General features: G+C 39.7%; 1 protein-coding gene across 1 annotated transcript in view; it reads right to left on the bottom strand.

Annotated features, from left to right (window-relative positions):
• The window catches only part of LOC133534881 (atrial natriuretic peptide receptor 3-like), a 37,586-nt gene extending 18,320 nt beyond the window's left edge, over positions 1-19,266 (bottom strand). The window contains exon 1 of the mRNA XM_061894974.1: positions 18,509-19,266. Coding sequence (XP_061750958.1) covers positions 18,509-19,202 — 694 coding nt within the window. The 5' untranslated portion in view covers positions 19,203-19,266. The remainder of the gene's footprint in view (positions 1-18,508) is intronic.
• Positions 19,267-23,325: the final 4,059 nt, after the last annotated feature.

Below are 23,325 nucleotides of genomic sequence, written 5' to 3'. Positions count from 1 at the left end.
CCTCCCGGATTTTCCGGGAGACACCCGAAATTCAGCGCCTCTCCCGAAAACCTTCCGGAAGACATTTTCTCCCGAAAATTTCCCGGAATTCAGCGGAGCTGGAGGACACGCCCCCTCCAGTTCCATGCGGACATGAGTGGGGACAGCCTGTTTTCACTCTCCGCGTTCCCACTATATAAACAGCTTGCCTGCCCGATCACGTTATAACATCTACGGATTTTACTAAAAAACTGCACACACAAGGAGACGACGCAGAAGAACGAGGAAGTTACAGCCATGTAGAGTGATTCTATGTTGTCTGTCGCCATCTCCTGGTAAATGTTGGTTATAGCGTTATGGGGTTGCATTTTGATTGGCCAAAGATTTATGTGGTGGTGCGCACCTGACGGCAAGTGACTCTTGCCAGTACGCAAATGGCAGAGCAAAGGTTACTCAAATAGTGAAAGGTAAGTGTTGTTGTTTTTTTTAGTAACCAGCAAGCACAGTACAGTTAGTAGAACAACTGTGTTTTTATTACTGTGTATTTGATAGGTGTCGTCTGAAATTCAACTATTTATTTTATTTATATATGTAATAAAATAGGGCTTCACGGTGGCAGAGGGGTTAGTGCGTCTGCCTCACAATACGAAGTTCCTGCAGTCCTGGGTTCAAATCCAGGCTCGGGATCTTTCTGTATGGAGTTTGCATGTTCTCCCCGTGAATGCGTGGGTTCCCTCCGGGTACTCCGGCTTCCTCCCACTTCCAAAGACATGCACCTGGGGATAGGTTGATTGGCAACACTAAATTGGCCCTAGTGTTTGAATGTGAGTGTGAATGTTGTCGGTCTATCTGTGTTGGCCCTGCGATGAGGTGGCGACTTGTCCAGGGTGTACCCTGCCTTCCGCCCGATTGTAGCTGAGATAGGCGCCAGCGCCCCCCGCGACCCCAAAAGGGAATAAACGGTAGAAAATGGATGGATGGATAGCTAGTCCAAAGACATGCACCTGGGGATAGGTTGATTGGCAACACTAAAGTGGCCCTAGTGTGTGAATGTGAGTGTGAATGTTTTTTGTCTATCTGTGTTGGCTCTGCGATGAGGTGGCTACTTGACCAGGGTGTACCCCGCCTTCCGCCCGATTGTAGCTGAGATAGGCGCCAGCGCCCCCCGTAACCCCAAAAGGGAATAAGCGGTAGAAAATGGATGGATGGATATATAGCTAGAATTAACTGAAAGTCAAGTATTTCATACATATATATATATATATATATATATATATATATATATATAAATGTATGAAATATATATGAAATACTCGAGTTGGTGAATTGTAGATGTAAATATACTCCTCCCCTCTTAACCACGTCCCGCCCCAACCACGCCCCCGACCACACCCCCAACCACGCCTCCGCTCCACCCCCGACCACGAGGTCTCAATGTTGGCAAGTATGCCTTAAAACTCTCGGGATTCGGACACTCGGCACCGTCTTAAAAGTACAGCGGCTTCCTGGGACCCCCGGCCAGAGGTCCAGGGCACAGATAGCAGACCCATCAAAATCTCTGCGGGAATTTTCTCGTTTTTAAGTTATCGTGCCATGATTTTACCAGTCCGGCCCACTTGGGAGTACATTTTTCTCCATGTGGGCCCCCGATCTAAAATAAGTTGGACACCCCTAATCTGAATGGATCATTGATGACGTCACGCTTAAGGCTCGTCTTTGTGGCGACGGCGAGTGAAAAAGCCCAAAAAAGGCGGCGGCGGCGGCGTTAATGAGCAAGATTCCGAGCGCGGATGGAACATTCCTCACCGTCGTGTGACTGAAGTCCTGGCCGGGACAAACTTCACCTCAGTGCCGGACTGCGCGGCACCTTTAATTAGGGCACACACTGCTGGCCCTGTGTCCGCTCGCTCGCTCGCCACGCGCGCCAACGCAAGCAAGGCTTTTTTTTTTTTTTTTTTGCAACCTACGCCTTTCTCTACTCTCCCGCGCGACGGTCCGAAGTAGGCGGAAGGTTTCAGGCGCGAGGACGGCAAGTCAACTAGAACGTCGCTGGATCCCCCAAGGAAAAAACACAGAGGCGCCTCAAAGCTTATAAACCAAGGGTGTCAAACTCATTTTAGATCGGGGGCCGCATGGAGAAAAAATCTACTCCTAAGTGGGCCGGACTGGTAAAATCCCAGAATGATAATTTAATGACGATCCTGCTGGTAGGGGTGTATCCCTTTATGGAGGATGCCTATGTGTGACTTTAGACTGGTGCACAGACAGTCACCACACGATACTTGACAGAACCGGGTAAGGGTCCAGTGGCATGGAGTCCAAGACGACTGGGGACCCTTTTCTGCTGCAGCCTTCTTCCGCCATCGCAGCCGTCGTGGTAGTTCTTAAATCTACTGTCTTTGAGGTCTTCACCGTATCCCTGGCTAAGGGGGAAGTCAGGTACTAGGTCACCTTGGGGTAACAGTGGTAAATTATCACAGAATGATAATTTAAAAATCATCATCGAGTATGACGATCCTCCTGGTAGGGGCGTATCCCTTTATGGAGGATGCCTGTGCGTGACTTTGTTTTGACGTGGGGAGACTGGTGCACAGACAGTCACCACACGATCCTTGACAGAACCGGGTCAGGGTCCAGTGGCATGGAGTCCAAGACGACTGGGGACCCTTTTCTGCTGCAGCCTTCTTCCGCCATCGCAGCCGTCGTGGTAGTTCTTAAATCTACCGTCTTCCGCCTGCTCCGCCGTCGAGGTCTTCACCGTATCCCTGGCTAGGGGTCAGTCAGGTACTAGGTCTTTGCCGAGGGCCACCTTGGGGTAACAGTGGTAAATTATCACAGAATGATAATTTAAAAATCATCATCGAGTATGACGATCCTCCTGGTAGGGGTGTATCCCTTTATGGAGGATGCCTGTGCGTGACTTTGTTTTAACGTGGGGAGACTGGTGCACAGACAGTCACCACACGATCTTGGACAGAACCGGGTCAGGGTCCAGTGGCATGGAGTCCAAGACCACTGGGGACCCTTTTCTGCTGCAGCCTTCTTCCGCCATCGCAGCCGTCATGGTACTTCTTAAATCTACCGTCTTCCGCCTGCTCCGCCGTTGAGGTCTTCACCGTATCCCTGGCTAAGGGGCAGTCAGGTACTAGGTCTTTGCCGAGGGCCACCTGGGGTAACAGTGGTAAATTATCAAAGAATGATAATTTAAAAATCATCATCGAGTATGACGATCCTCCTGGTAGGGGTGTATCCCTTTATGGAAGATGCCTGTGCGTGACTTTGTTTTAACGTGGGGAGACTGGTGCACAGACAGTCACAACACGATCCTTGACAGAACCGGGTCAGGGTCCAGTGGCATGGAGTCCAAGACCACTGGGGACCCTTTTCTGCTGCAGCCTTCTTCCGCCATCGCAGCCGTCGTGATAGTTCATAAATCTACCGTCTTCCGCCTGCTCCGCCGTCGAGGTCTTCACCGTATCCCTGGCTAGGGGGCAGTCAGGTACTAGGTCTTTGCCGAGGGCCACCTTGGGGTAACAGTGGTAAAGGGCTTAACCTCCTCGTGCCCCAAGACCCAATAGAAGAGCCTCCACTGCCAGATTCACTTTAAAGTCATGTCCAGGACTCAAAAAGCTTAAAAATACCTTTCTAGAGTGTCCACCCTGATATCAGTAGGTCTTGAGTTCAAACACCGACCGAGACATACCAAAAACTATGAAAATGGTACCCATTACCCCCCTGCTTGGCACTCAGCATCAAGGGTTGGAATGGGGGGTTAAATCACCAAAAGTGTTTCCCGGGCGCAGCCACTGTTGCTGCTCACTGCTCCCCTCACCTCCCAGGTGGTGAGCAAGGGGATGGGTCCAATCCAGAGGACAAATTTCACCACACCTAGTGTGTGGTGAACCTTTTTTAACTTTAGAGACAACTTCCGATTGTCTTCTGTCATGATCCGTGGCCTTGATCATCCATCCATCCATCCATTTCCTACCGCTTGTCCCTTTTTTTGGGGTCACGGGGAGTCACTGGCGCCTATCTCAGCTGCACTCGGGCGGTAGGCGAGGTACACCCTGGACAAGTCGCCACCTCATCGCAGGGCCTTGATCATGTTTTTGTTATGTTCTGTTATTTTTGGACTCCTTTAGTTCCTGTTTTGTGCACCTCTGGGTTTGTTTTGGTTTCTATGGGGATTAATTGCGTTCACCTGCCTCTGATTAGTGGTCGGCACGCTCACCTGCAGTGGACAACTAATCAAAGAGCTATTTATTCACACTCGTCCTGGCTTCTTTGTTTGCTCCATGCTCACGTCACCTAAGTTTTCTTGTCGGTATTTCAAAGGAGCTCGGTTGGTAAAGCGGCCGTGCCAGCATCTTGAGAATTCCAGGTTCGATCCCCGCTTCCGCCATCCTAGTCACTGCCGTTGTGTCCTTGGGCAAGACACTTTACCCACCTGCTCCCAGTGCCACCCACACTGGTTTAAAATGTAACTTAAATATTGGGTTCACTATGTAGAAGTGCATTGAGAAAAGCGCTATATAAATATCATTCACTTCACTTGTCTCATAGCCCCTGCTAAGTTTAGCTTCGAGTGCGATTGGCACGTGTTTCTTGCGACTTGTTTTCTGTTCTTGGCGGTGCTTTGATTTTTATTCCAAGAATAAATCATGCTCCTACCAGCACGTCCTGTTTGGAGTGGTCCGTTTGCATCCCGGGGGAACAAACATCGCAGCAAGCTGCAACCCCGCCGTACCAGTTTTCTTTGTTTAAAAATAGAACAAGCACATTCTGAAAATGTACAAATCATAATATTGTTGTTTTTTTTTTGTTGTGGTTACTAGTATTCTACCTTTATTTGTCTTTATTTGTGTAGAAATATCAATCAATCAATCAATGTTTATTTATATAGCCCCAAATCACAAATGTCTCAAAGGACTGCACGAATCATTACGACTACAACATCCTCGGAAGAACCCACAAAAGGGCAAGGAAAACTTACACCCAGTGGGCAGGGAGAATTCACATCCAGTGGGACGCCAGTGACAATGCTGACTATGAGAAACCTTGGAGAGGACCTCAGATGTGGGCAACCCCCCCCCCCCCTCTAGGGGACCGAAAGCAATGGATGTCGAGCGGGTCTAACATGATACTGTGAAAGTTCAATCCATAGTGGCTCCAACACAGCCGCGAGAGTTCAGTTCAAAGCCGATCCAAGACAGCAGCGAGAGTCCCGTCCACAGGAAACCATCTCAAGCGGAGGCGGATCAGCAGCGTAGAGATGTCCCCAACCGATACAGGCGAGCGGTCCATATATGGGGAAACAACTACAAATGTGCGTACAAAAAAGATCAATTAAAATAATACATAATGTTGGATATAGAGAACATCCATCCATCCATTTTCTACCGCTTATTCCCTTTCGGGGTCGCGGGGGGCGCTGGCGCCTATCTCAGCTACAATCGGGCGGAAGGCAGGGTACACCCTGGACAAGTCGCCACCTCATCGCAGGGCCAACACAGATAGACAGACAACATTCACACTCACATTCACACACTAGGGCCAATTTAGAGTTGCCAATCAACCTATCCCCAGGTGCATGTCTTTGGAAGTGGGAGGAAGCCGGAGTACCCGGAGGGAACCCACGCATTCACGGGGAGAACATGCAAACTCCACACAGAAAGATCCCGAGCCTGGATTTGAACCCTGGACTGCAGGAACTTCGTATTGTGAGGCAGACGCACTAACCCCTCTGCCACCGTGAAGCCTTATAGAGAACATACAACCCTTTATTTATTAAATCACAATTATTTAAATTCAACTATTTGGTGCATTTGCAAACAGCTAAAATTATGTATAAAGCAAACTGGACCCTGCTAGCCAAGAATGTACAACACTTCTTCTCAACCAAAAAAAGGAGAAATATAACCTCAGAAGAAAGTCTAATTTAAAACATCTGTATGCTCGTACAACACTTAAAAGTTGAATATATCAGTGTGTGGAATTAAATTATGGAATGGATAAAGCAAATAAATCCAACAAAGCACCAATATGATTCAGTTTAAGAGACGGTTCAAACAACAACAAGTGTTCACAAACTACACAGAACAAGAATTATGATCAAAATCTTGAACACTTTTTTTTTCCTTTTATTGAGACAAAGATTATTTATGCATTTAATATTTTTATGCTTACTATGGTATATTACCTATTTAGTATATATATATATATATATATATATATATATATATGCACCTGGGGATAGGTTGATTGGCAAAACTAAATTGGCCCTAGTGTGTGAATGTGAGTGTGAATGTTGTCTGTCTATCTGTGTTGGCCCTGCGATGAGGTGGCGACTTGTCCAGGGTGTACCCTGCCTTCCGCCCGATTGTAGCTGAGATAGGCGCCAGCGCCCCCCGCAACCCCGAAACGGAATAAGCGGTAGAAAATGGATGGATGGATGGATATATATATACATACAGTCAAGAAAATAAGTATTTTAACACCCTGCCAGTTTTGCATGTTCTCCCACTTAGAAATCATGGAGGGGTCTGAAATTTTCACGGTAGGTGCATGTCCACTGTATGAGAGATAACCTAAAAAGAAAAATCAAGAAATCACAATCTATGATTTTTTAACAATTTCAATAAGTATTTGAACACCTGTCTATCAGCTAGAATTCTGACCCGTAAAGAACTGTTAGTCCGCCTTTAAAAGTCCTCCTCTCCACTGTATTATCCTGAATCAGATGCACCTGTGTGAGGTCGTTAGCTGCATACAGACACCTGTCCACCCCATACAATCAGTAAGACTCAAACATTCAGCATGACTAAGAGCAAAGACACCAGAGACAAAATTGTACAACTCCACAAGGATGGAAAGGGCTCTGGAGAAATTGCCAAGCAGCTTGGTGAAAAAAAGGTCCACTGTTGGAGCAATCATCAGAAAATGGAAGAAGCTAAACATGAGTGGAGTGGAGTCCCATACAAGATATCACCTGGTGGGGTCACAATGATGCTAAGAAAGGTGAGGAATCAGCCCAGGACTACACGGCAGGACTTGGTCAATGACCTGAAAAGAGCTGGGACCACAGTTTCCATGGTCACTGTTGGTAATACACCAAGACGTCATGGTTTGAAATCATGCATGGCACGGAAGGTTCCCCTGCTTAAACCAGCACATGTTAAGGCCCGTCTCTAGTTTGCCAATGACTATTTGGATGATCCAGAGGAGTCATGGGAGAAAGTTTTGTGGACAGATGAGACCAAAATTGATCTTTTTGGTCATAATTCCACTACGCGTGTTTGGAGGAAGAAGAATGATGTGTACCATCCCAAGAAAACCATCCCTAATGTGAAGCATGGGGGTGGTAGCATCATGCTTTGGGGGTGTTTTTCTGCTCATGGGACATGACGACTGTACTGTATTAAGGAGAGGATGAGTGCAGCCATGTATTGTGAGATTTTGGCCAAAAACCTCCTTCCCTCAGTCAGATCATTGAAGATGAGTCGTGGCTGGATCTTCCAACATGACAATGACCCAAAGAACACAGTAAGTGGCTTCGTAAGAACCATATCAAGGTTCTGGAGTGGCCTAGCCAGTCTCCAGACCTAAATCCGAATGAAAATCTTTGGAGGGAGCTGAAAGTCTGTGTTACTCAGCGACAGCCCAGAAACCTGACTGATCTAGAGAAGATCTGTGTGGAGGAGTGGGCCAAAATCCCTCAGGCAGTCTGTGCAAAACTGGTGAAGAACTACAGGAAACGTTTGAACTCTGTAATTGCAAACAAAGGCTACTATAGATAAATATTAATGTTGGTGTTCAAATACTTATTTTCAGCTGTATCACACATATAAATTGTTAAAAAAAAATCATGGATTGAGATTTCTGCATTTTTCTTTTTAGGTTATTTTAGGTTATACCCATGTTATAAATGATTCCTTTTTGTCGGCGTGTGTGCAGATATTGTTCTCTCTCTATTATCTGGGAAATACGTCCAATTCAACAGGGGAAGTGCACTTTTTTGTTGTGCCTTGGTTTATGCTCTCTGCCTCATAAAATATGGCTAGTACGAATTCCAAAACCAATGAAGTTGTCACGTAAATGGTAAATAAAAACAAAATAGAATGATTTTTCTATCCTTTTCAATCTATATTCAGTTGAATAGACTGCAAAGACAAGATATTTAAAGTTCGAATTGGAAAACCTTGTTATTTTTGGCATATATTAGCTCATCTGGAATTTGATGCCAGTGCCCTCCATAGCGTTTCTACTCGTATGGATTCTTTGCTCGCCAATCCAAGCGACGTTTATAACTTTTACAATATAACTAAAACATATCTTTCTCACTAAAGCATCCCATGTGTGATGTCTGTAGGAGTGTTTTCATGCATTTTGAAATGCATTAGCTTATATGCTAACACGTTTACGAGTGCCTATGTTAGTATTATTAGCTTACGATGGCAATTTTTTTTTTTTTTTTTTTTTCCCCATTTTAGTTTCACAAAATCGTCAGTAAAATCATTACAACTGGACATGCGAAACAATATTAATTTTGTTGACTAACATTTTTTGTCAAGACTTATTTTCACTCGACTCAAAGCACCATAAAAAGTCTTAAAAAGTCTCAAATCCAATCAATTGAATTTAAGGCCTGACTACTTACTATACTAGAAAGTATCCAGTGACAATTGTGTCTGCATTGTTCAACTTACTGCGTCATGAGCTTGATTTCATGAATTATTGTGACTACTATATAAAACTGATACATTACCACTCCACTTCAACTAAAAGTCAGCATAAGTCCATTTGAGACAGAACTAACATTGTTTTTTGTTTGACTCATTTCACTTGATCAAACCTTCTCTAAAATCCACACTACTAAATAATACAAGCATGTATGGTTCCAGCTGATATCGTATGGGATCAATGTCAGTATCGGCCGATACTCCAGGTTCCACTATCAGTATGGTGTGGTATTTTAAAATAGTAGTATTATTTGACAAAGTGTTTTGTGGCGATGCTTCCATAAATCAGTTTTAAGAGTTCAAAGTTGGCAGCCTTTTTTAACCACCTGGCCAACCTCAGCCTTAGAAACAGGAGAGTCCCCAGACTCATAAAAATACGTGTAGGTGGGACTGAGGGGGTCTTCCGAGTATTCACTCCACGGTCCACAAGGTCCTGAGTGGAGGTCAGCAGCACAGGTGAAGAACTTGGAGCCTTGATTATGTCAATAATTCATAACATTGATTTTGATTCATTATTATTTTTGGAGCAATGGCATTTATTTAAATCCAACTAAAATTATTGAGGACCAAAAAGGGTCCCCACTCAAAAAAAGGGTTTTTATTATTATTGTCATTATTAATTTTGTACTTTTAAACTTCTCTGTCAATTATATATATATATGTGTGTAAAAACAAAAACAAAAAAAATTCAAAATGTAATATTTCCCCCAAATAAATATTTTAAAGTGCAATATTTGATGTGAAGTGATTGGAGCCTTAAATATGTATATGCATTGATTTTGATTCATTGTTATTTTTTAAAGCAATTAAATTTTTTTTTAATCCAACTAAAATTATTGAGGACCCATAATGGTCCCAAAAAGTGTAAAAAAAAAAAAAAAAGTCATATTATTATTTTTGTATTTTTATACCAATAATAACCTAATTATTTTACACTTATCCGTCAATTCAAATTTTATATTATTTTTTGGGGTGGGTTAATTTTATGCTCTTTTCATCTAGGAAAACTTTGTTTTCATGTTAAGAACAAAAAAATATGCAATATTTTTCCCGAAAAATATTTCAACATTGATTTTGATTCATTATTATCTTTTGAGCAATGACATTTTTTTTTAATCCAACTAAAATTCTTGAAGACCGAAAAGGGTCCCACTCAAAAAAGTGTTAAAAATAATTCATACATTTTTTTTTGTTGTATTTTTTAAACCAAAAAAACCTAATTAATTTTACACTTATCCATTAATTATAATTTATTTATTTTTGTATTTTTTTGTTGCCCTTTTTGTCCAAGAAAACCTATTTTTTATGTCAAAAACGAAAACAAATATTAAATATTTTCCCAAAATAAATATTTTAAAGTGTAATATTTGATGTGAAGTAAGTTATTATTTGGTTTGTTTGTTTGTTTTCAAAACGTTCAACGCTTAAAGCTCTAGATCAACATCAAATCTACCAGTTGCTTATAAGTTTTTATTATTTTAATGCCCTTTTTGCCAAAGAAAAGTTTATTATACGGCAAACACACAAAATATGCAAAATGTTCCCCATAAAAGTGGAACAATTGGTGTGAAAGTAATCAGAGCTTTAAAAAGGCCAATTATTCATAACAACATTGATTTTGATTCATTATTATTTTTCAAGCAATTATTTTTTTTTAAATCACACTAAAATTATTAGGGATCCAAAAGGGTCACACCCATTAAAGTGTACAAAATAAAAATATGTTCAATGCTTAAATCTCAAGATCAACATCAGATCAGATAAAAAGTGCAAAATGTTCCACATATAAGTAGAACAAAGTAAAAAGGTAACAAATTTCTAACAACATTGATTTTGATTCATTATTATTTTTTAAGCAATGAATGTTTTAAAAACAAAAAGAATCCTACTTAAATTATTGGGGATCTAAAAGGGTCCCACTCATAAAAGTGTTCAAAATAAGTCATAAGTTTTTTTTTTATTGTTTTAGGTTCAAAACCTATATAGATCAAAATCAGATCCATCCATTGCTTATAAGTTTTTACTATTTTTTTATTTTGTTTATTTTCTATGCCCTTTTGTCAAAGAAAACTTTATTTTTATATGGCAAACACACAAAATATGCAACGTTTTCCCCGTAGAAGTGTAATATTTGATGTGAAGTAATCAGACTTAAATTAGTCAATAATTCATAACAACACTGATTATGATTCGTTATTATTTTTTCAAGCAATGAATTAAATTAAATCAGAAAATTTGTTAGTTAAGGTGGTGACTCTCCAGGGGGATGGGGACCGGGGAAGGAGGTGGGTGGGTGTACGGATCGGTGAAACTCGGCCCTGTCGCCATCACGTCTCCACTTCATCGCTGCCACCACAGCCTGGGGGGCAATAGACTACAGACTGCGGTGAAGTAGGCCGGCTTCGTCACTTGAAGAAGCCTACAACTTTGGTTGTGTTTTCCGCTCCATTTGCTGAATGGCGATATACGATATATATCTCGATATTTTTTCCGTAAAGTAAAAACAAAACAGTCGTAGTTACCTGAGATACCAAGTACGTCATTATAATGACTTAGTAATTTAGTAAGTCAAAATAATGACAAAATAATGGCTTACTAAGTAAAATTAATGACTTACAAAGTCAAATTAATGACTTACTGTAAATAAGTGTTTAAAAAAAAAAAAAAAGAGTTAAAAGTGGGGCCACATGCTGACATATGTTCAACTCATCATGCTGAATTTATTACAGCATCTGGGAAGCCTGTAGTTGAACCTTAACAACAAAGCGCTGCTGGAAACCTTGTAAATTCTCGGGCAACCCAAAAGAATCCCACACATAAAAGTGTTCAAAATAAGTAACAATTTTTTATTTTTTTATTTTTTTAAATCGTTCAACGCTTAAAATTTCTAGATCAACATCGTATCTACCCATCGCTTATAAGTTTTTATTAATTTTTATGCCCTTTTTGCCAAAGAAAAGTTTATCATAGGCAAACACACAAAATATGCAAAATGTTCTCCATAAAAGTGGAACAAATAGTGTGAACGTAATCGGAGCCTTAAATAAGTAAACAATTCATAACATTGATTTTGATTTATTATTTTTTAAGCCAATCAATGTAAAAAATATATCACACTAAAATTATTGGGGACCCAAAAGGGTCCCAATAATAAAAGTGTTCAAAATAAGCTATATTTATATATATTTTTGGGGATTATTGTTTGATACATTGAATGCTTAAATCTCTAGATCAACATCAAATGTACCCGTCGCTTATAAGTTTTTATTATTTTCTATACCCGCTCGACATCCATTGCTTTCCTCCTCTCCAAGGTTCTCATAGTCATCATTGTCACCGACGTCCCACTGGGTGTGAGTTTTCCTTGCCCTTATGTGGGCCTACCGAGGATGTCGTAGTGGTTTGTGCAGCCCTTTGAGACACTAGTGATTTAGGGCTATATAAGTAAACATTGATTGATTGATTGATATACCCTTTTTGCCAAAGAAAAGTTTATTATACGGCAAACACACAAAATATGAAAAATGTTCCCCATAAAAGTGGAACAATTGGTGTGAAAGTATTCAGAGCCTTAAATAAGTCAATAATTCAGAACAACATTGATTTTGTTTTGCTATTATTTTTCAAGCAATTAAAATATAAATAAGTTAGAATAATTATATATATATATTTTTTTGTTTAATACTTTCAGTGCTTAAATTTCCAGAGCAACATCAAATCTATTTGTTGCTTATAAGTTTTTATTACTTTCTATGCCCTTTTTGCCAAAGAAAAGTTTATTATACGGCAAACACACAAATTATGCAAAATGTTCCCCATAAAAGTGGAACAATTGGTGTGAAAGTATTCAGAGCCTTAAATCAGTCAATAATTCAGAACAACATTGATTTTTTTTTGTTATTATTTTTTAAGCAATTAATAAAAATAAAAAAATCACACTGAAATTCTTGGGGACCCAAAAGGGTTCCACTCATAAAAGTGTTCAAAATAAGTTATAACAATTACAAAAACAAGTTTTATTGTTTAATACTTTCAATGCTTAAATTTCCAAATCAACGTCAAATCTACCAGTCACTTATAAGTTTTTATTATTTTTGATGCCATTTTTGCCAAAGAAAAGTTTATTATACAGCAAACACACAAAATATGCTAAATGTTCTCCATAAAAGTGGAACAACTGGTGTGAACGTAATCAGAGCCTTAAATAAGTCAGTAATTCATAACAACATTGATTTTGATTTGTTATTTTTTTAGGCAATAAATAAAAAATAATAATAAATTAAAAATATCACACTAAAATTCTTGGGAACCAAAAAGAGTCCCACACATAAAAGTGTTCAAAGTAAGTAACAATTTTTAATTTATTTATTTATTTTATTTTAAATCGTTCAACGCTAAAAAATCTCTAGATCAACATCATATCTACCCATCGCTTATAATTTTTATTATTTGTTATGTACTTTTTGCCAAAGAAAAGTTTATCATAGGCAAACACACAAAATATGCAAAATGTTCTCCATAAAAGTGGAACAAATGGTGTGAACGTAATCGGAGCCTTAAATAAGTAAACAGTTCATAACAACAATGATTTTGATTTTGTTATTATTTTTTAAGCCAATCAATGTAAAAAAAATATCACACTAAAATTATTGAGGACCCAAAAGGGTCCCACTCATAAAAGTGTTCAAAATAAGCAATATTTATATATATTTTTGGGGCTTATTGTTTAATACGTTGAATGCTTAAATCTCTAGATCAACATCAAATCTACCCGTCGCTTATAAGTTTGTATTACTTTCTATACCCCTTTTGCCAAAGAAAAGTTTATTATTCGGCAAACACACAAAATATCCAAAATATTCCCCATAAAAGTGGAACAATTGATGTTAAAGTATTCAGAGCCTTAAATAAGTCAATAATTCAGAACAACATTGATTTTGTTTTGTTATTATTTTTTAAGCAAATAATAAAAAAAATTAAAAAAACACACACCAAAATTCTTGGGGACCAAAAAGGGTCCCACTCATAAAAGTGTTCAAAATAAGTTATAATAAGTTATAATAATTATATATATATATGTATATATTTTTTTTGTTTAATACTTTCAAGGCTTAAATTTCCAGATCAACATCAAACCCACCTGTCGCTTATAAGCTATTATTATTATTTTTGATGCCATTTTTGCCAAAGAAACACACAAATATGCTAAATGTTCTCCATAAAAGTGGAACAACTGGTGTAAACATAATCAGAGCATTAAATAGGTCAATAATTCATAACATTGATTTTGATTTGTTATTATTTTTTAAGCAATAAATAAAAAAATAAAAATAAAAAAATCACACTAAAATTATTGGGGACCCAAAAGTGTCCCACTCATAAAAGTGATTAAAATAAGTTATAATTATTATTTTTTGGATTATTGTTTAATACATCCAATGCTTAAATCTGTAGAATCTAGATCAATGGTTCTTAACCTGGGTTCGGTGAGTCGGCCTCAGGGGTTCGGCGGAGCCTCTGTCGCGGAGGTCAAGATACACCCTAGTCATCGTGTAAATAAAAACTTCTTATCTGCGTATTTTGGATACCCCCAAACATTGTTCCCTTTAATTTTCCATCTGATTTGCAGGTGTGTAATTTGTTGTGAGTTCATGCACTGTGTTGGGTTTGTTGTGATGTTCATGCACGGTTCATTTTGTGCACCAGTAAAAAAAACATGTAACTTTGTCTTGAATTTGAAAAACATTTTTATTTTTCACTAAAGAGGTGAATGCGCATATGAAACTGGTGGGGTTCGGTACCTCCAACAAGATCTAGATCAGTGGTTCTCAAATGGGGGTACGCGTACCCCTGGGGGTACTTGAAGGTATGCCAAGGGGTACGTGAGATTTTTTTTAAAATATTATAAAAATAGCAACAATTCAAAAATCCTTTATAAATATATTTATTGAATAATACTTCAACGAAATATGAATGTAAGTTCATAAACTGTGAAAAGAAATGCAACAATGCAATATTCAGTGTTGACAGCTAGATTTTTTGTGGACATGTTCCATAAATATTGATGTTAAAGATTTCTTTTTTTATGAAGACATGCTTAGAATTAAGTTGATGAATCCAGATGGATCTCTATTACAATCCCCAAAAAGAGGGCACTTTAAGTTGATTACTTCTATGTGTAGAAATCTTTATTTATAATTGAATAACTTGTTTATTTTCCAACAAGTTTTTAGTTATTTTTATATCTTTTTTTTTCCAAATAGTTCAAGAAAGACCACTACAAATGAGCAATATTTTGCACTGTTATACAATTTAATGAATCAGAAACTGATGACTTAGTGCTGTATTTTACTTCTTTATCTCTTTTTTTCAACCAAAAATGTTTTGCTCTGATTAGGGCAGGGGTAGGGAACCTATGACTCTAGAGCCAGATGTGGCTCTTTTGAGGACTACCCCTGGCTCTCAGATAAATGTTAGCTGACATTGCTTAACACGATAAGTAATGAATAATTCCGCTGGTAATCACAGTGTCAAAAATAACGTTCAAAATATAAAACATTCCCATGCATTTTAATCCATCCATCTACCGCATCTGTTCAAGAAGCCGCATTAATGGTAAGAAGCATTTTATCTATTGTTGGTTATCTTCAGAATAACAGTGTTGTTAAAAAGAATAATTGACTTATTATACTCCAAAAATGTTGGTCTTACTTAAAAATGCACGCATTTAATTGTATTCAATGTTAAAAAAAAATATATGGTACATCACTAAAAAAAGGTTGAGAACCACTGATCTAGATCAACATCAGATTAGATAAAATGTGCAAAATATTCCCCATAGAAGTGGAGCAAAAAGTAAATTGTGTAAAGTGATTTTGATTCATTATTATATTTTGAGCAATGGCAGTTTTAATGGGAACTTTGTTGCAACTTTGTTAAATGTAATATTATTGTGAGAACCCAATTAAAAAACAAAAAACCTCAGCAGGTCTTGGGGTCAGAAAAAGAAGGTCTCCCTACTTTGGGTGTCCAACATGTTCTGGTAAGAAGCATTTTATCTATTGTTGGTTATCTTCAGAATAACAGTGTTGTTAAAAAGAATAATTGACTTATTATACTCTAAAAATGTTGGTCTTACTTAAAAATGCACGCATTTAATTGTATTCAATGTTAAAAAAAATATATATGGCTCTCACGGAAATACTTTTTAAAATATTTGGCTTTTATGGCTCTCTCAGCCATAAAAGGTTCCCGACCCCTGGATTAGGGAGTACTTGAATTAAAAAAATGTTCACAGGCGCATCACTGAAAAAAGGTTGAGAACCACTGATCTAGATCAACATCAGATTAGATAAAATGTGCAAAATATTCCCCATAGAAGTGGAGCAAAAAGTCAATTGTGTAAAGTGATTTTGATTCATTATTATATTTTGAGCAATGGCAGTTTTAATGGAAACTTTTTTGCAACTTTGTTAAATGTCATATTATTGTGAGAACCCAATTGAAAAACAAAAAACCTCGGCCGGTCTTGGGGTCAGAAAAAGAAGGTCTCCCTACCTTGGGTGTCCAACATGTTCTGGACGACGTCCTCAGGGTCCAGGTGGTAAGAAGCATTTTATCTATTGTTGGCTATCTTCAGAATAACAGTGTTGTTAAAAATAATAATTGACTTATTATACTCTAAAAATGTTGGTCTTACTTAAAAATGCACGCATTTAATTGTATTCAATGTTAAAAAAATACATATGGCTCTCACGGAAATACTTTTTAAAATATTTGGCTTTTATGGCTCTCTCAGCCATAAAGGTTCCCGACCCCTGGACTAGGGGGTACTTGAATTAAAAAAATGTTCACAGGCGGTACATCACTGAAAAAAGGTTGAGAACCACTGATCTAGAACAGCATCAGATTGGATAAAATGTGTAAAATATTCCCCATAGAAGTGGAGCAAAAAGTCAATTGTGTAAAGTGATTTTGATTCATTATTATATTTTGAGCAATGGCAGTTTTAATGGTAACTTTTTTGCAACTTTGTTAAATGTCATATTATTGTGAGAACCCAATTGAAAAACAAAAAACCTCGGCCGGTCTTGGGGTCAGAAAAAGAAGGTCTCCCTACCTTGGGTGTCCAACATGTTCTGGACGACGTCCTCCGGGTCCAGGTGGTAAGAAGCATTTTATCTATTGTTGGTTATCTTCAGAATAACAGTGTTGTTAAAAAGAATAATTGACTTATTATACTCTAAAAATGTTGGTCTTACTTAAAAATGCACGCATTTAATTGTATTCAATGTTAAAAAAATATATATGGCTCTCACGGAAATACTTTTTAAAATATTTGGCTTTTATGGCTCTCTCAGCCATAAAGGTTCCCGACCCCTGGACTAGGGGGTACTTGAATTAAAAAAATGTTCACAGGTGGTACATCACTGAAAAAAGGTTGAGAACCACTGATCTAGATCAACATCAGATTAGATAAAATGTGTAAAATATTCCCCATAGAAGTGGAGCAAAAAGTAAATTGTGTAAAGTGATTTTGATTCATTATTATATTTTGAGCAATGGCAGTTTTAATGGTAACTTTTTTGCAACTTTGTTAAATGTCATATTATTGTGAGAATCCAATTGAAAAACAAAAAACCTCGGCCGGTCTTGGGGTCAGAAAAAGAAGGTCTCCCTACCTTGGGTGTCCAACATGTTCTGGACGACGTCCTCCGGGTCCAGGTGGTAAGAAGCATTTTATCTATTGTTGGTTATCTTCAGAATAACAGTGTTGTTAAAAATAATAATTGACTTATTATACTCTAAAAATGTTGGTCTTACTTAAAAATGCACGCATTTAATTGTATTCAATATTAAAAAAATATATATGGCTCTCACGGAAATACTTTTTAAAATATTTGGCTTTTATAGCTCTCTCAGCCATAAAGGTTCCCGACCCCTGGATTAGGGGGTACTTGAATAAAAAAATGTTCACAGGCGGTACATCACTGAAAACAGGTTGAGAACCACTGATCTAGATCAACATCAGATTAGATAAAATGTGCAAAATATTCCCCATAGAAGTGGAGCAAAAGTAAATTGTGTAAAGTGATTTTGATTCATTATTATATTTTGAGCAATGGCAGTTTTAATGGTAACTTTTTTGCAACTTTGTTAAATGTCATATTATTGTGAGAACCCAATTGAAAAACAAAAAACCTCGGCCGGTCTTGGGGTCAGAAAAAGAAGGTCTCCCTACCTTGGGTGGCCAACATGTTCTGGACGACGTCCTCCGGGTCCAGGTGGTAAGAAGCATTTTATCTATTGTTGGTTATCTTCAGAATAACAGTGTTGTTAAAAAGAATAATTGACTTATTATACTCTAAAAATGTTGGTCTTACTTAAAAATGCACGCATTTAATTGTATTCAATGTTAAAAAAATATATATATTTGGCTCTCACGGAAATACTTTTTAAAATATTTGGCTTTTATGGCTCTCTCAGCCATAAAGGTTCCCGACCCCTGGATTAGGGGGTACTTGAATTAAAAAAATGTTCACAGGCGGCACATCACTGAAAAAAGCTTGAGAACCACTGATCTAGATAAAATGTGCAAAATATTCCCCATAGAAGTGGAGCAAAAAGTAAATTGTGTAAAGTGATTTTGATTCATTATTATATTTTGAGCAATGGCAGTTTTAATGGAAACTTTTTTGCAACTTTGTTAAATGTCATATTATTGTGAGAACCCAATTGAAAAACAAAAAACCTCGGCCGGTCTTGGGGTCAGAAAAAGAAGGTCTCCCTACCTTGGGTGTCCAACATGTTCTGGACGACGTCCTCCGGGTCCAGGTGGTCTCGGCCGGCCACCGAGTAGGTCTGGACGCTGACGTCGTCCATGAGGTGGTAGATGCCCTCCACCGTGAAGAAGCAGTCCCGGTCCACCTTGTCGTCCTCGTAGACCAGCAGGGCGCTGGTCCAGGAGAACATGGTGAAGATGGCGCGGAAGACCTCGGCCATCTTGCTGTAGGACGGAGCGATGCGCGTCAGGTGCGAGAACTCGCCCGTCTTGTCCCGGAAGGCGGCGGCCAGGGCGCCCGCCGTGATCACCGGGATGTTCCAGTGCGACGCCAGCCGCACCACCGCCGCCGCCTCGTACTCGCACACCGGACCCAGGATTAAGTCCGGCCGGGCGGCGCAGGCGCGCTCCAGCAGGCGGAAGACGGCGTCGTTGGCGCAGTCCGAGTCGTCGAAGCGGACGTCGAAGCGGACGCCGGAGAAAGGCGCGCCCGCCGCCTGTAGCCTCGCCTGCGCGTAAAGCACCGCCGGCGCCACCCGCGCGTAGGAGAAGAGGTAGGAGTCGTTCCGGGGCAGGAAGACCACCACTTGGACGTCCTCGTCGGCCCCGCGCGACCCGGCGAGGAGCGACAAGAAGACGGACAAGAAGACGGAGGAGAAGACGCGCGCCGCGCGGTGGTTCATGACGTCACGGTCGTCCCGCATCTTCGAAACGGAACCGAAGACTTTCCAACTTCCCGCCGCGGCTTGAGCGAGTGTCTCGGTTCTGTTTCGAAGCTCACACTTTAAAGGGTCTTCTGGGAGCTACGTCATCAGGACACGCCCCCACCCACCCGTCACGGCCGATACGGCCCGCCAATTCGATATACCCACCGACGGCATGTGCTGCCCGACGCTACTCACTGAGCATGCGCAATCAATTCCCCATCAACGCTCCCAGGTTTTATCCAATCCAATCCACTTTATTTATATAGCACATTTAAACAACAATAACGTTTCCAGAGTGCTGCACAGCCATGTTAACAACAATTGTAAAAAAATAAAAATAAAATAAGATAAAATTTAAAAAAAAGTATATATATATATATATATATATATATATATATATATATATATATATTATGCTCCACCAATGACTGAATAAAAACAAAAAATAAATGAATATAAAACCAATAAAAACAATATAAAAACAAATATGATTAAAAACTATTTTAAAGGGTAAAATCAGTTAAAACAGTAAAATAGAAATCAAAGTGTATATAAAAAACACAGAGGACAACAGAGGACAGAGGACCACACAACTCACGTAGTGTTAAAAGCCAAAGAATAAAAGTGGGTCTTAAGACGAGACTTAAGACACCACACTGTGGAAGCAGTTTATCGACTAAAACAGGGGTCGGGAACCTTTTTGTCTGAGAGAGCCAAAAAGCCAAATATTTTAAAATGTATTTCCCTAAGAGCCATTTTTAAGTAAGACCAACATTTCCAGAGTATAATAGGTCTCTTATTCTTTGTATCCATCCATCCATTTTCTACCGCTTATTCCCTTTCGGGGTCGCGGGGGGCGCTGGCACCCATCTCAGCTACAATCGGGCGGAAGGCAGGGTACACCCTGGACAAATCGCCAGCTCATCGCAGGGCCAACACAGATAGACAGACAACATTCACACTCACATTCACACACTAGGGCCAATTTAGTGTTGCCAATCAACCTATCCCCAGGTGCATGTCTTTGGAAGTGGGAGGAAGCCGGAGTACCTGGAAGGAACCCACGCATTCACGGGAAGAACATGCAAACTCCACACAGAAAGAACCCGAGCCTGGATTTGAACCCAGGACTGCAGGACCTTCGTATTGTGAGGCAGACGCACCGTGAAGCCCATTCTTTGTATTAACATTGTTATTCAGAAGTTAACTGTGGAAGGAGCGTGGCCTGCGGGCCTGCAGCAAAGCGGGATCTTGCCAGGACCGGCCTCAAAATCAGCGACAGGCGCGTAGACGGCCCACCTGGGCCTTGTTATCTAATCACCTGTCGCTCTGTTATAAGCAGCAGCCGGGAGGAGAGACAGGTTTGGGGCTGGTGCCGGAGCGCAAGCGAGGACGAAAGAGAAAAAGACAATTGCTGGAAGGCAACTGAGAGAAAAATAAAATAAAACAATATTGTAACCCTAAAACAGGCTATTGGTGGTCCAAAGAACCCCCAGGAGGGCAAGCCCCCACACTAACCAATAATAAATAAATGACTTCTTACCATTAACGCAACTTCTTGAACATAAAAAAGCATGGGAATGTTTTATATTTTGAACGTTATTTTTAACACTGTGATTACAAGCGGAATTATTCATTACTTATCCTGTTAAGCAACGTCAGCTCAGATTTATCCGAGAGCCAGATGCAGTCATCAAAAGAGCCACATCTGGCTCTAGAATCATAGGTTCCCTAAAACCTGGACTAAAACGTTGATGTATTGTGGGCATTTTTGGCGTTTTTCACAACAAAAACGGTATAAATTAGGGGTGTGGGAAAAAATCGATTCGAATACGAATCGCGATTCTCACACTGTGCGATTCAGAATCGATTCTCATCCATCCATCCATCCAATTCCTACCACTCATAGAAGTGTTCAAAATAAGTTATAATTATTATTTGATGCATCCATCCATTTCCTACCGCTTAAACGAAGTGAATTATATTTATATAGCGCTTTTTCTCTAGTGACTCAAAGCGCTTTACAGAGTGAAACACAATATCTAATTTTTACATTTAAACTAGTGTGGGTGGCAGGTGGGTAAAGTGTCTTGCCCAAGGACACAACGGCAGTGACTAGGATGGCGGAAAGCGGGTATCTAACCTGCAACCCTCAAGTTGCTGACACGGCCGCTCTACCAATTGAGGCATACCGCCCCTTTTCTTGGGGTCGCAGGGGGCGCTGGCGCCTATCTCAGCTACGATCGGGCGGAAGGCGGTGTACACCTTGGACAAGTCGCCACCTCATCGCAGAAAATCTATTTTTTTTCTTTTATTATTATTATTTTTTAATCAATCCAACAAACCAATACACAGCAATACCATAACAATGCAATCCAATTCCAAAACCCAACCTGACCCAGCAACACTCAGAACTGCAATAAACAGAGCAATTGACACAGAACAAACCAAAAGTAGTGAAACAAAAATGAATATTATCAACAACAGTATCAATATTAGTGATAATTTCAGCATAGCAGTGATTAAAAATCCCTCATTGACATTATCATTAGACATTTATAAAAATTGAAAAAAAACGACAATAGTGTCACAGTGGCTTTAGTTAAAAAAAATATACATTATTGCAGTGGGTTCCCTCCGGGTACTCCGGCTTCCTCCCACTTCCAAAGACATGCACCTGGGGATAGGTTGATTGGCAACACTAAATTGGCCCTAGTGTGTGAATGTGAGTGTGAATGTTGTCTGTCTATCTGTGTTGGCCCTGCGATGAGGTGGCGACTTGTCCAGGGTGTACCCCGCCTTCTGCCCGATTGTAGCTGAGATTGGCGCCAGCGCCCCCCGCCACCCCGAAAGGGAATAAGTGGTAGAAAATGGATGGATTGCATTGGGGCGGTATAGCTCGGTTGGTAGAGTGGCCGTGCCAGCAACTTGAGGGTTGCAGGTTCGATTCCCGCTTCCGCCATCCTAGTCACTGCCGTTGTGTCCTTGGGCAAGACACTTTACCCACCTGCCCCCAGTGCCACCCCAACCGGTTTAAATGTAACTTAGATATTGGGTTTCACTATGTAAAGCGCTTTGAGTCATTAGAGAAAAGCGCTATATAAATATAATTCACTTCACTAGGGGCGTGACTAGGAGGGCGAGGTGAAAATCAATCAGTTGTCACGGTAACAAAAACAAACCAGGAAGTTAAAAAACAGAACAAGAGTCCAGAAAACAAAACAAAACATGATCAAACGTGAAACCAGATTTACGGGCTTGACCAAATTCCTGTTAGGGATGTAAAAAAACCAAAAACAAAACAAAACTAAAAAACAGCGGTACAAAAACTCCACCGGTTTGGGAGGGAGAGGGCGAGTGAGTTAGTAAGTGAGAGGAGAGAGAGCCAACTGCGACCTGAGGAGACGTGACATTGGAGCAACTTGAACCTGTGAGCTATGGTCTAGTCGTCGTCCGCTTATTCAGCATCAAATACGGGTAATATTTCCGAAAAAAACGCTGTATTATTCTATTATTCAATGTGTCAGCTTCTGTTTTTGCCGGACGTCGGAGCACGGCGCATCAATTCCGCACAGAGCACAGCGGATCGTGCGGGACAGGAAGTAGTGTATAAAATACAAAATAAAATATCGGGTTAATTGTCAAAATAAAATGCACTGCGTTTACGGCGGATCACATTTCTCTCACAATAGAGGTTTTGATATTAAGTTGTATTGCGTTTCAGTTGTTTAGTCTGAGCATTAAGTAAGAAAGACCACTTGTAGGTGTTTTCATCAAGTTAAGGGAGGAAGGACAGATTTTCACATTGAAGTTTTTTCCATTTGGGTATTTATTTATTTTTATTTTTTTCGAAGTTCATGTTGCACTAATCAATGTTCAATATTAAAGTGCTTATCTTTAACAATAAATAGCCTAATAATAAACCAGTGTTTTGTGTGTTTTCATGTCTTCCAAGCCTATGATAATGTGAATTTACTTATTATGACAATAATTTGTTGACACAAAAAAAAATGGCAAACACTTTTACCTACAAAGGACACACAGCTAAGTAGTTAGCTTCCTATTAGCAAATTTCATTTTACATGAATTTCCATATTGTGTAAAGGACCCAAAATGTTTT

The sequence above is a fragment of the Nerophis ophidion genome, linkage group LG01 (assembly GCF_033978795.1).
Source record: "Nerophis ophidion isolate RoL-2023_Sa linkage group LG01, RoL_Noph_v1.0, whole genome shotgun sequence".
In the NCBI taxonomy this organism is placed as follows: domain Eukaryota; kingdom Metazoa; phylum Chordata; class Actinopteri; order Syngnathiformes; family Syngnathidae; genus Nerophis; species Nerophis ophidion.
Note: the sequence above shows the minus strand (reverse complement) of the source record. Positions and strands in the feature narration are given on the sequence as shown.